This window comes from Scyliorhinus torazame, chromosome 7, assembly GCF_047496885.1.
Source record: "Scyliorhinus torazame isolate Kashiwa2021f chromosome 7, sScyTor2.1, whole genome shotgun sequence".
Classification (NCBI taxonomy): Eukaryota; Metazoa; Chordata; class Chondrichthyes; order Carcharhiniformes; family Scyliorhinidae; genus Scyliorhinus; species Scyliorhinus torazame.
In genome coordinates, this window is record NC_092713.1 from 190100546 (window position 1) to 190114283 (window position 13738).

Sequence of the window (13738 nt, forward strand, 5' to 3'; positions counted from 1 at the left end):
TGTTATTAATTGCACTTATGATGACTCATGCTGTGCACATGGGAGGCTGTCTACAGGTGTGACATGGGCAACTCATGGGGCTGAGAGTTCAACCTTGTTCTCTCATATAGAATTTTTTTTTTTAGAATTTACAGTGCAGAAGGAGGCCATTCGGCCCATCGAGTCTGCACTGGCTCTTGGAAAGAGCACCCTACCCAAGGTCAACACCTCCACCCTATACCCATGACCCAGTAACCCCACCCAACACTAAGGACAATTTTGGACACTATGGGCAATTTATCACAGCCAATCCACCTAACCTGCACATCTTTGGACTGTGGGAGGAAACTGGAGCACCCGGAGGAAACCCACGCACACACGGGGAGGACGTGCAGACTCCGCACAGACAGTGACCCAAGCCGGAATCGAACCTGGGACCCTGGAGCTGTGAAGCAATTGTGCTATCCACAATGCTACCGTGATGCCCTTATGGTCACAGCTGGAGGGTTGTGCGTCAATGACTTGCATTTTGCACCAGCATGCGGAGCAAACCCAAGTGAGACTTGGTAACGTCAGGCCTGAACAAAGACATTTCCGGAAAATAGGATGGTAATTGCTTTGGGATTTCCCAAGCTTGATCTGACATCACTTGGTGCTCAGATGTTGTAAACAATCGATCCTATTTGGCTGATAATTCAAATTTGACATCCTTGTCGTGAATTTGAGATGCATGAGCAAGATTTTTAAAATTTAATGTTTGAAGTCTTCCTTCCATTTCGAGTGGTGAATTTCCAGAAAGTCAGCTTTATTATGTGTTTATAACTTAATTGCCCAATTTAGTGACCTGTAGAATGCACATCAGCCAAGATCCAGTTGGATAGATTCCCAGGGGCTGGTTTAGCACACTGGCCTAAATCGCTGGCTTTTAAAGCAGACCAAGGCAGGCCAGCAGCACGGTTCAATTCCCGTACCAGCCTCCCCGAACAGGCACCGGAATGTGGCGACTAGGGGCTTTTCACAGTAACTTCATTGAAGTCTACTCGTGACAATAAGCGATTTTCATTTTTCATTTCAATGCCTTGAGAGAGACTTCTGTTGGCAAGGTTATAAATTTCACTTTCAGTTCCATTGTATTAAATCCAAAGATTTTGATTGGTAAGTAAATGACCTGCAAGTTTCAAAACCAAGTCATATACCAGATGGTTCCAGATTCAGTCCTTGATCGATTCTGAATTGGTTGCGTATTATAGGAGCAATCAGTAGGTGCTACAAATGTGGGAAGGAAAATTAGGATGACTGATCCTCATCTAAATATCCTGACCAATATCCTGGGAGGGAAATTTGCTCCAGCTCTTCGGGGGGGGGGTTAAACAAATTTGGCAGGGGGATGGGAAACTGATTTGTAGTCCAGGAGATAGCGTTGCTGGAGTTCAGGAAGTTGAGGGTAGTGCAGTACTGAGGAAGGTACCAAGGTCACAAGAGTGGACATGCAAGCATGAAGGTGGTTTGAAGTGCGTCTACTTCAATGCGAGGAGCATCAGGAATAAGGTTGGTGAGCTTGAAGCATGGATTGGTACCTGGGACTACGATGTTGTGGCCATTACGGAGACGTGGATAGAACAGGGGCAGGAATGGTTGTTGGCGGTTCCGGGGTTTAGATGTTTCAGTAAGATTATGGAAGGTGGTAAAATAGGTGGAGGAGTAGCATTGTTAATCAAGGATAGTATAATGGCTGCAGAAAGGCAGTTTGAGGAGGATCTGTGTACTGAGGCAGTGCGGGCTGAAGTTAGAAATAGGAAAGGAGCGGTCACTTTGTTAGGAGTTTTCTATAGGCCTCCAAATAGTAATAGAGATGTGGAGGAAGAAATTGCAAAGCAGATTATGGATAGGTGTGGAGGTCTCAGGGTAGTTGTCATGGGTGACTTTAACTTTCCAAATATTGATTGGAACCACTATAATTCGAATAGTTTGGATGGGGCTGTTTTTATCCAGTGTGTGCAGGAGGGTTTCCTCACACAATATGTGGATAGACCGACAAGAGGCGGGCCACATTGGATTTGGTACTGGGTAATGAACCGGGCCAAGTATTAGATTTGGTTGTGGGAGAGCACTTTGGAGATAGTGACCACAATTCAGTGACTTTCACTATAGCAATGGAGAGGGTTAGGAACATACAGCAGCGCAAGGTTTATAACTGGGGGAAGGGTAATTACGATGCCATTAAGCAAGAATTGGGGAACATAAGATGGAAACAGGAACTGTCAGGGATAGGCACAATTGAGATGTGGAGCTTGTTCAAGGAGCAAATACTGCGTGTCCTTGATATGTATGTCCCTGTCAGGCAGGGAGGAAATGGTCGAGTGAGGGAACCATGGTTTACAAAAGAGATTGAATGTCTTGTCAAGAGGAAGAAGGGGACTTATGTAAGGATGAGAAAACAAGGTTCAGTTAGGGCACTTGAGGGATACAAGATAGCTAGGAAGGAGCTCAAGAAAGGGCTTAGGAGAGCTAGAAGGGGGCATGAGAAGTCCTTGGCGGGTAGGATCAAGGAAAACCCCAAGGCTTTTTACACTTGTGTGAGGAATAAAAGAATGACCAAAGTGAAGTTAGGGCCCGTCAAGGACAGTAGTGGGAACATGTGCATGGAGTCTGAAGATATAGGAGAGGCCCTAAATGAATACTTTTCTTCAGTGTTCACAAAGGAGAGGGGCCATGTTGTTGAGGAGGATAGTGCGATACAGGCTGGTAGGCTGGAGGAGGTAGATATTCGGAAGGAAGATGTGTTAGAAAATTTGAGAAGCCTGAGGATAGATAGGTCCCCTGGGCCTGATGGGGTATATCCTAGGATTCTTTGGGAGGCGAGGGATGAGATTGCAGAGCCTTTGGCTTTGATCTTTATGTCCTCACTGTCTACAGGAATGATGCCTGAAGACTGGAGAGAGGCGAATGTTGTTCCCTTGTTCAAGATGGGGAATAGGTATAACCCTGGGAATTATAGTCTGGTTAGTCTCACTTCGGTCATAGGTAAATTATTGGAAAGGACCCTGAGGGATAGGATTTATGATCATTTGGAAAGATACAGCATGGATTTGTGAGGGGTAAGTCTTGCCTCACAAGTTTGATTGTATTCTTTGAGGAGGTAACTAAGTACATAGATGAAGGTAGAGCAGTTGATGTATACATGGATTTTAGTAAGGCGTTTGATAAGGTGCCCCATGGGACGGCTCATGCAGAAAGTAAGGAGGCATGGCATAGAGGGAAATTTGACCGATTGGATCAGTAACTGGCTATCACATAGAAGTCAGAGGGTGGTGGTGGATAGTAAATTTTCATCCTGGAGCCCAGTCACCAGCGGAGTACCACAGCGATCAGATCCTCTGCTAGTTGTGATTTTTATCAATGACTTGGATGATGGAGTTGAAGGTTGGGTTAGTAAATTTGCTGATGACACCAAGATTGGTGGAGTAGTGGGTAATGTGGAGGGCTGTTGTAGGCTGCAAAGAGACATTGATAGGATGCAGAGCTGGGCTGAAAAGTGGCAGATGGAGTTTACCCTGATAAGTATGAGGTGATTCATTTTGGTAGGACAAATTTGAATGCGGATTACAGGGTTAACGGCAGGGTTCTGAAGAATGTGGAGGAGCAGAGAGATCTCGGAGTTCATGTCCATAGATCTCTGAAAGTTGCCACCCAAGCGGTTAGAGCCATGAAGAAAGCCTATAGTGTGTTAGCATTTATTAACGGGAATTGAGTTTAAGAGCCGTGAGGTTATGCTGCAACTGTACAAGACCTTGGTTGGATCAAATTTGGAATATTGTGTGCAGTTCTGGTCACCTTATTATAGGAAGGATGTGGAAGCATTGGAAAGGGTGCAAAGGAGATTTACCAGGATGCTGCCTGGATTGGCGGGTAGGTCTTATGAGGAAAGGTTGAAGGAGCTAGGGCTTTTCTCATTGGAGCGAAGGAGGATGAGAGATTACTTAATTGAGGTGTATAAGATGATGAGAGGGATAGATAGAGTGGACGTTCAGCGACTTTTTCCTCGGGTGGATGTAGCTGTTACAAGGGGGCATAACTATTAAGGTTCATGGTGGAAGATATAGGAGGGATGTCAGAGGTAGGTTCTTTACTCAGAGAGTGGTTGGGGTGTGGAACGCACTCCCAGCTATGGTAGTGGAGTCGGACTCTTTAGGAACTTTCAAGCGGTTATTGGATAGGCATATGAAGTGCACTAGAATGATTGGGAGTAGGTTGATTTGATCTTAGTTTCAGACTAGTTTGGCACAACATGGTGGGCTGAAGGGCCTGTACTGTGCTGTACAGTTCTATGTTCTAAAAAAGTTTTGAAGTGTCATTTATGATGGGTTTTGCTGGGAGTTTCCCACTGGCTCTGTCGCAAATTCCCCACTTATCTTACCACACTTTGTCCCTTTTTTTCGGGCCCTGGGGAGTTACTCCCTGGTCAAGCCCACACAGAATTATTGTCGTCGCTGGGGAGCTGAACTTACTGGAGAGTCAACCTCCTCAGAGATCAGGCTGTAATTTTGGAAGGGTGCCGCAATCTCCAAAAGTGAACTTGTGGTTTCCCCACACAACCTACCCATGGGCAATGTCACCCGCCCCCTCCTCCGCGATTATAGAAAATACTCAAGCTCTGTGTACTCCTTCCCCTACCCTGCGATTATAGAAAATAATTCTATATTTTGTGTGTGGGAGAAGTGAGACAACAGTTTTCTAGAGCACAGTTTCAGCGGATGTTAACCTGCCTCCATTTGTCTTGCTTGGAAACAGGTCAATGTTACTCACCAAACAGTTCAGATTGTTTAATTGATGATGTAGGAAAGCTTGCCACATTGAGGTTAAGGTCGAAACTAATTGTCTATCATTATCACAGTCATTAAAGATGGTGTTATACCAAGCATTAAATCCATTAGATTTATTTCTGACCTGACTTAGTAAACACCCATAGAAATTGAGAGAAAGTATTGGATGCTTCACAAAAGACTCTCCTTTCATCTGGAATTACTGTTTGAATCTTGAATATTGCTGATTCTCGACGTTCTGCAGTCCCTTTTTGGGGATTTTGAGACCATGTAGCCACAAAAAACAAAAGGCTAATTATTCACTTTGTCTTTCTATCAATCTGTTCCAGGAAATTGTGCAATTTATCAAACTATTCATGTTTCATAATTTCTGTTTATACAGCGATAGGGGAAACCTTATCATGGAATGGGTGCGGCACAGAAATTACTCATTCAGCCCATCGTGCCTCGGGTGGCACGGTGGCGCAGTGGTTAGCACTGCTGCTCACAGTGCTGAGGACCAGGGTTCGATCCCGGCCCCGGGTCGCTGTTCTTGTGAAGTTTGCACTTTCTCCCCAGGTCTGCGTGGATCTCACTCCCCACAACCCAAAGATGTGCACAGGAGGTGGATTGGCCACACTAAAATTGCCCCTTAATTAGAAAAGAAAGAATTGGGTACTTTAAATTAAAAACAAAATTCAGCCCATCTTACCATGCTGGCTTTCTGCAAGAGCAAAACCCCTTGTGTTACTCCTTCTACATGTCTCCACATTCTTCCGACCAAAATTAATCACCTCACACTTCATTAAATCTTATCCTTAAACCTGTCTGTCATTTTTAAGTTCTGCATTATCCTCCTCATTTCCAAATTTTGTATTGACAGCAAATGTTGAAATTGTGCCCTGTACACTCAAGTCTAGATCATTAATATAAAAGGTAAAGTTGCCATCGTCCCAGATGACCATAGGCTGCTTTTTCCTTTGACTGGCGGCGGTTTAACCTGAGGATCACAACACCTCAGGCGAGGGGCAAGGTTGAGAAACCAGTATAGGAATTGAACCCGTGCTGCTGGCCTCACTCTGCATTACAAACAGCTGTCTAGCCAACTTAGCTAAATTTAATACATATCAAGAACAGTAGGGGTCCTAACATTGACACCTTGGAAACTCCATTATAAACCATCCTCCAATTCAAAATACAACCGAACACCACTACCACGTTTCCTGTCTCTCAGCTGATGTCACATCTGTGTTGCTACTGTTCTTTTTTTATCAGATCTGTTTTGCGACATTCCCTTAATGTAATATGTGTTGAAAATACTATATTGAGCCAAATTGGCTGCAGAATCTTGTAGACTTTTATTTGGTCTCCGATGGGACTGATGAACCAGAGCCCTGGAAACTATGTAACATAATTTGACATTGACACTAATTGTTGTTGCAACCGTCTTAATCGTTTGAACTTCTTGGGGTCCATTGTCAGTTTAGACTGGTGGATTCTGCTTTGGTTTTGTAGTGATGGGTGGGGGATAGGTTTAATTTAAAGTTGACTTTGGAGCCTATTTTTTCAAACAAAAACTTTGGGGGTGAAATAGGTTGCAATGGCACATGTGAGGGCATTTGTTGAGATAAAAGGATTTGAAATATAGTGAAGTAAAACATGGGGAAGTGTGATGTATTATGTATTCTGTATCATCATGTTGTGTTAATCGAACAAAGTACCTTTAATCGCTGTCATTCTGCACGTTGACCTTATCATAAAGTCTTGCAATAAAGCAGCTTAACTGTTCGGACCAAGGCTCACCTCATTTTGTGTTAACTTAATCTGTTTTTGGAGAGATTGAAGAAATACATCTGTGAAAGACATATGAATCCTCTTGTGGTCAGGGGTAGTCTTGGCACATCCGTGGGTTATGCCATCGTAAGTAGATAGAGAGCACTATATGTCAGCTCCCAAAAAAGCAAGACGCTTAGGTCTTTTAAATAAATCTCATAGTTGTGCTGCTGTGATTGAATATGTTTCTTCTTATAGTTGTATTGCTGTTGAACGCCTCCACCTCATGTGCGAGGTTGGGGCTGGTACAGCTGAAGGTGGTGTACAGAGCGCACCTTACAAGGGCGAGGATGAGCCGGCTCTTTGAGAGGGCAGAAGATGTGTGTGAACGTTGCGGGGGAGGCCCCACAAACCACGTTCATATGTTTTGGTCCTGTCCAAAGCTGGAGGATTACTGGAAAGAGGTGTTTAGGGTAATCTCTAAAGTGGTGCACGTGAAACTTGACCCCGGGCCCTCGGGAGGCCATATTCAGGATGTCGGACCAGGGTTGAAAACAGGCGCAGAGGCTGATGTTGTTGCCTTCACCTTGTTGATCGCACAAAGGCGGATTTTGTTAGGGTGGAGATCAACCTCTCCACCCTGTGCGTGGCGGGGGGACCTGCTGGAATTCTTAACGCTTGAAAAGGTCAAATTTGAACTGGGGGAAGGATGGAGAGGTTCTACAATTCATGGGCATTATTCATTGTGCACTTTCGAGAATTGGATCACATTGGAGTCTGGGAGGATTGGGGGACGGGGGACTGAATGTGTTAATGGTGACTATGGGTGATTCCTGATTCCTTTTTGTCATTGATATGGGGATTGACATTACATTCGTTACTGATTATTGTTTATTGGGTGTAAATTTGGGAGAAAATGTGAAAAAGGAGGAGAATTTAAAAAAAATAGTTTTATTGCTGTGATTGAATGTGTTTCTTTTTTTAATTGTCCTTTAGGTTATATAATAAGCCTTGTTCTCCTCACTCTGCCTCGGCAACACTTGGTCCAGCTGTATCTGTATGTTTTGACTGCACTACTTTTGTACGCTGGGCACCAAATTTCCAGGTAAGGATCATTGGAGTGTTCAGTTCTCACATTGATTTAAAAACTGCTTGTTTTGTGTAAGCATTAAAGTAGAAAGGAGTAGATGTTAGACAATTACCTGTTGCCTCTGGAACCCAGTTTAAATCCTGGTTTGTTTAGATGGCATAATGATTGTCTTTGCTGGCCATTATTCTTAACCGATAATGAGTGTAGATAATCTGAGCTACAGAACAAAATTATCCCTTTGATATGAAGTGACAAAAAATTGCCAGTCTCAGACCAGGATTGGGAGTGGTAAATAGAAAATCTGTGATTCAGGGTATTGGTGCAATTAGAGCTATTTTTCTGAGATTGGAGCTGAGATATATTCGGCAGATATATTTAAAGGCAGCTTTGCTCTGTAACTTGCCATATTTCACCTGATCTGAGAATGTAATGTTGTCGCTGGGTTCTCAAAATAAAAACTGCTCCTCAGTATTTGTCATTTTGAGTACAGACAAGATGATGAAAAAAAAATGTTAAAAGCCAACTCTTAAGCCCTTGAAATTTAATGTTACTGTTATCTATCAAAGGGGCTGGCTGTAGCTTCCTCGTGTGGCTTGACTCTGAGTTTCAGGTACATTGTGAATGCTCAAAGCACTCAAAGAATGATGTACAATCAGGAGTATTCTGTTCCATTCTTTAATGTATGTCATTACTGAATTTTTATCAACACATGGATTTCTTGTGCTTTTTTTTCACTTGTTTTTGTTTGCGTTTCTGCATTTTTCCATACTTTGTTTTCTGTGTTACTGCTCTTTTTCTCCTCCCATCACTATTTCATTATACAGTTGCATGAAAACTGACAACCTGAGAGTATTTTCAAGTTAGTCTCATTGTACTGCATGTGCCCAAAGATAGACGCTTAAACCCAATCTAGTTTGTAGGGGAAATAGGAAGATTTAATAGAGACTGCTCCTCTCTTACATTTTTTTATGGCAGTTGTATTTTGTATTGGAGATTGGTGCATTGCATACGCTTACTGCAATTTTCTCATTCAAGATCATTTTCAACAGGTTAAAAAGTAGATCATTATTGAGGCTGTGTTTGCATGAAAATGCAAAGTATACTGTGAAGCTCTGGCAGTTTGGCCAGTACAACAACAGTGGCTCACATCAGATTGCAGAAATATTCATCCAAGTCTCCAGCTTCAAGTTGTGTAACTGAAGGGAATGTCTAATGCACATATTGCATCACTGCTGTACTAATATCGCCTCAGTGTTTACAGCCATCCTCGCAATATTTGGACAATTTTGTTATTTTGTTATTTGTAGAATGTGCATGTTGTGACCTGTAGATTTGTAACGCTGCTCTATGTATATTGATATAAGGGCATGCTACAATCTTTATTGATGAATTATTATTGTGTTTCAGTATTTTGAGTTTTTAAAATTTAGAGTACCCAATTATTTTATTTTTCCAATTAAGGGCAATTTAGCGTGGCCAATCCATCTAACCTGCACATCTTTAGGTTGTGGGGGTGAAACCCACGCAGACATGGGGAGAATGTGCAAACTCCACACGGACAATGGACCCAGGGCCGGGGTTCGAACCCGAGTCCTTAGCGCCACAGTCCCAGTGATAACCACTGTGCCACATGCCGCCTAGTATTTGAGTTGTTGACAAAGAATGTCATACGTGTCGCAAGTTGCTTTGTCATTACAGTTGACTGCATCTGCAGGCTGTATTGATCCTATTGTCAGTGCATCTTCAGTTTTTAAAACATTAATCCAGTGACAGTTGCAGCAATGGTTTTGCACCAAAATGTGTCTCAAGTTACAATTTGGATTTAGAAATATTGTGAACTTAAAACACGTAGTAGGAGGAGAGATAGCATTTTGGATTGATCGGGGACAAACCATTGGAAATAGGATAGTAGAAACAAAAAGCATTTTAAGGTAGCTCAGAACGACTGTGAGAGGAGTGGCAGAGAAAGAAAGCCAGATCCAGGAGTGGACCGTATATTGTTGGATTGGATTGTCACGTGTACCAAGGTACAGTGAAAAGTACTTTCTGCGAGCAGCTCAACAGATCATTAAGTACATGAAAAGAAAAGGAAATGAAAGTACATAATCGGGCAACACAAGGTACGCAATGTAACTACAAAACACCAGAATCAGGTGAAGCATACAGGGGTGTAGTGTCGATGAGGTCAGGAGTCCATAAGCGGGTCGTTTAGGAGTCTGGTAACAGCGGGGAAGAAGCTGTTTTTAAGTTTGATCGTGCCTGTCCTCAGACTTTTGTATCTACTGCCCAATGGAAGAAGTTGGAAGAGTGAGTAAGCCGGGTGGGAGGGGTCTTTGATTATGCTTCGATTAGCTTTTCTTTTTAAGCCCTTTTAATCAAAAGCAAGTTGTTCACCTGAAGAAAAATCCTACCAGCTTCCAGAACCATCCTGTTATATCACTACAAACCTGGTGTCTCTTTTTAATTTATACTGTAACCCAGACGTGTTGTCTACCATTCTAAAGATCCCGGACTCGAGCCCATTATTTATGCTATGACACCCTGGACTAGGGTGCAGTCAGTTCCAGCCCTCCTTGACCTGGACTCGCAACACATTTGAATTGAGCCCATTATTTATGCTATGACACCCTGAACTAGGGTACAGTCAGTTACAGCCCTCCTTGACCCAGAGTCGCAACACAATTGAATTAACCAATAATTCTTAGAAAAATACCCACAGTCTTTGGCCCTTGGCTGCCCAATAATTACAGTCACCAGGTTTGTAAATGTAAACACAATTGCGTTTTATTTCTAAAAAGAACTAACGAAATATGCAGCAAATATAACTGGTTAACTATTATCTAATTCCTAATTCCCCACGCTCTATATATACAGGCCGGTTTAGCTCAGTTGGCTAGACAACTGGTTTGTGATGCAGAGCGAGGCCCGCAGTGCGTGTTCAATTCCCATACCAGCTGAAGTTATTCGTGATGGTCCCGCTTTCTCAACCACGCCCCTCGCTTGAGCTGTGGGGATCCTCGGGTTAAATCACCACTAGTCAGCTCTCCCCATCAAAGGGGAAAGTAGCCGATGGTTATCTGGGACTAGGCCGACTTTACCTTTACCGTATACACACAGACCCTATAAACATAGACACGCGCACAATGGCATGGGCACACGCACAGAGACACGCACGCACACATTCTTGAAGCAGAATTTCCTTCAAACCAGGCGTTCAGATCAAGATTTCTGCTTTCCAGTCTGTAATGGTTTTCACTGTAAATTCATCCAGGTCTCTGCAGTTTCACAGCAGCTTTTCTGGAGGAAAAACAAGGTAGAAAGAGAGAGAGAGAGCAGGTCCTTGTCTCTCAGTGTCCAGGTCTCCAACTCTGCTTTCCTTGGGTCTCTGGAAATCATCCTACTCAGGCAGGATCCAAGCACCACCTGTTACTGGGCAGAATACGGCCTTCTGGTCAATGAATTGGCCACCAGCCAACCAATTGAAGCGAGTCCCACCCAATCTTTCGGGTGCCACAAAGTCTGAGTTCAGCTGCTCGACAACTAGCACCATATACCAAGTTGCAAATTTTTGAATTCCTCATTCTCTCTGCTGTTTGACTTAAAGATACATACACATTAAGGATCCATGGATCGAAATGATAACGGCAAATAATAAAGAATGGGGAAATAAGGGAATCAACAGGAAGGACCCCTACAATACGAGCATGGAACATATGAATTAGGAATAGGCCATTCAGCCCCTCAAGCTTCCTCTGTCACTCTGTAAGATCATGGCTGATCTATTATGACCTCTATTCCAATTCCCACCGACCTCCGATAACCTTTCACTCCCATGTAGTCAGGAATCTCAGCCCGTGGGAGATTGGAGATCAGAAGCAGGTGACAAAAGCTGGAACCAGGAGTGGAGCTGTTGGTGGGAGAGACGAGCAGCGAGTGATAAAACCAGGCCCAAGACTGGAGTTACTGTGGGTGATTGAACCAGTCCAGAGATGGAGCTGCAGGTGATTGAACCAGACCCAGGAGCAGAACTCTGGGTGATTGAAACAGGCCCAGGAATGGAGTTAGTGTATATAAAGCTGGGCCCAGGAGTAGAGCTGCAGGTGATTGAACTGGTCGGGAATGGAGCTGCGGGTGATTGAACCAGACCCAGGTCCGGAGCTGCCTGTGATTGAACTGGTCAGGAATGGAGCTGCAGGTGATTGAACTGGTCGGGAATGGAGCTGCGGGTGATTGAACCAGACCCAGGTCCGGAGCTGCCTGTGATTGAACTGGTCAGGAATGGAGCTGCAGGTGATTGAACCAGGCCCAGGTCCGGAGCTGCCTGTGATTGAACTGGTCAGGAATGGAGCTGCAGGTGATTGAACCAGGCCCAGGTCCGGAGCTGTCGGTGATTGAACCAGGCCGGGAATGGAGCTGCGGGTGATTGAACCAGGCCCAGGTCCAGAGCTGCATGTGATTGAACTGGTCAGGAATGGAGCTGCAGGTGATTGAACCAGGCCCAGGTCCAGAGCTGCATGTGATTGAACTGGTCAGGAATGGAGCTGCAGGTGATTGAACCAGACCCAGGTCCAGAGCTGTGTGTGATTAAACTGGTCAGGAATGGAGCTGCAGGTGATTGAACCAGGCCCAGGTCCAGAGCTGTCGGTGATTGAACCAGGCCGGGAATGGAGCTGCGGGTGATTGAACCAGGCCCAGGATCGGACCTGCGGGTGATTGAGCCAGGCCCAGGATCGGACCTGCGGGTGATTGAGCCAGGCCCAGGATCGGACCTGCGGGTGATTGAGCCAGGCCCAGGATCGGACCTGCGGGTGATTGAGCCAGGCCCAGGATCGGACCTGCGGGTGATTGAGCCAGGCCCAGGATCGGACCTGCGGGTGATTGAACCAGGCCCAGGAGCATAGATCATGATTATTGAACGAGGCCCTGGAGCAAAGCTGCCAGGCGTTAAGCCTGGCCTGGGATCAGTGTTCCAGAGGTTGAGAGGGACAGCGGGAGGTAAAGCCATGACCTGGAGCAGAGCTGTGCGAGATTCAGGAGGTGGAGGTACAAAATTAGCAAAACTTTGATAATCAACGAGTGGCGTCACAAGACGGTAAATTAGTGAGTGGCTGGTTAGTGTTGAAGGTTTATTTTTGCTTTTTAAGTTGGTTAAGTGCTCGTCAAACCTGTATCTAAAACTGTGGCTTAATAATGAATTGGATAAACTGAGCGGGTGGCACAGTGGTTAGCACTGCTGCCTCACAGCTTCAGGGTCCCGGGTTCAATTCCGGCCTTGGGTGACTGTCTGTGTGGAGTTTGCACTTTCTCCCCATATCTGCGGGTTTCCTCCCACACTTCAAAGAAGTGGAGGTTAGGTGGATTGGCCAGGCTAAATTTCCCCATCATGTCCAAAAGGTTCGGTGGGGTTACTGGGTTACGGGGATTGGGTTGAGGTGTGGACTTAAGTGGGGCGCTCTTTCCCAAGGCCGGTGCAGAGTCGATGGGCTGAATGGCCTCCTTCTGCACTGTAAATTCTTCTGCATTGTAAGTTCTATGATTCTAGGAAACAAACTTAACTTCAATAATAAACACCTGTTTTCTAAGCCTTACTATTGTTCTCAAAAGAATCAACTATTTAACTGTACAAATGTTTTTGGCTGCAAGATTCAATGTGGTGAATGTTATGCATGAGCCTTTTGAAAGGATTTAACAAATAGCCATTGAAAGATGTAAAGATTTTGGAAATGCAGCAGTCTGATTCAAGGGATGATTAAAGAGCACAAAGTAGAGGAAAGGCCTTTTTGATTGATTACAATGACCCTCGGCCGTTCCGTTCAATGACCCTCGGCCGTTCCGTTCAATGACCCTCGGCCGTTCCGTTCAATGACCCTCGGCCGTTCCGTTCAATGACCCTCGGCCGTTCCGTTCAATGACCCTCGGCCGTTCCGTTCAATGACCCTCGGCCGTTCCGTTCAATGACCCTCGGCCGTTCCGTTCAATGACCCTCGGCCGTTCCGTTCAATGACCCTCGGCCGTTCCGTTCAATGACCCTCGGCCGTTCAGTTCAATGACCCTCGGCCGTTCCGTTCAATGACCCTCGGCCGTTCCGTTCAAT

At 44.8% G+C, this 13738-nt stretch overlaps 1 protein-coding gene across 1 annotated transcript in view; it reads left to right on the top strand.

Annotated features, from left to right (window-relative positions):
• rnf145a (ring finger protein 145a) overlaps positions 1-13738 on the top strand; it is a 183346-nt gene that overhangs the window by 41906 nt on the left and 127702 nt on the right. Inside the window, exon 2 of the mRNA XM_072511899.1 lies at positions 7551-7659. Coding sequence (XP_072368000.1) covers positions 7551-7659 — 109 coding nt within the window. The remainder of the gene's footprint in view (positions 1-7550; positions 7660-13738) is intronic.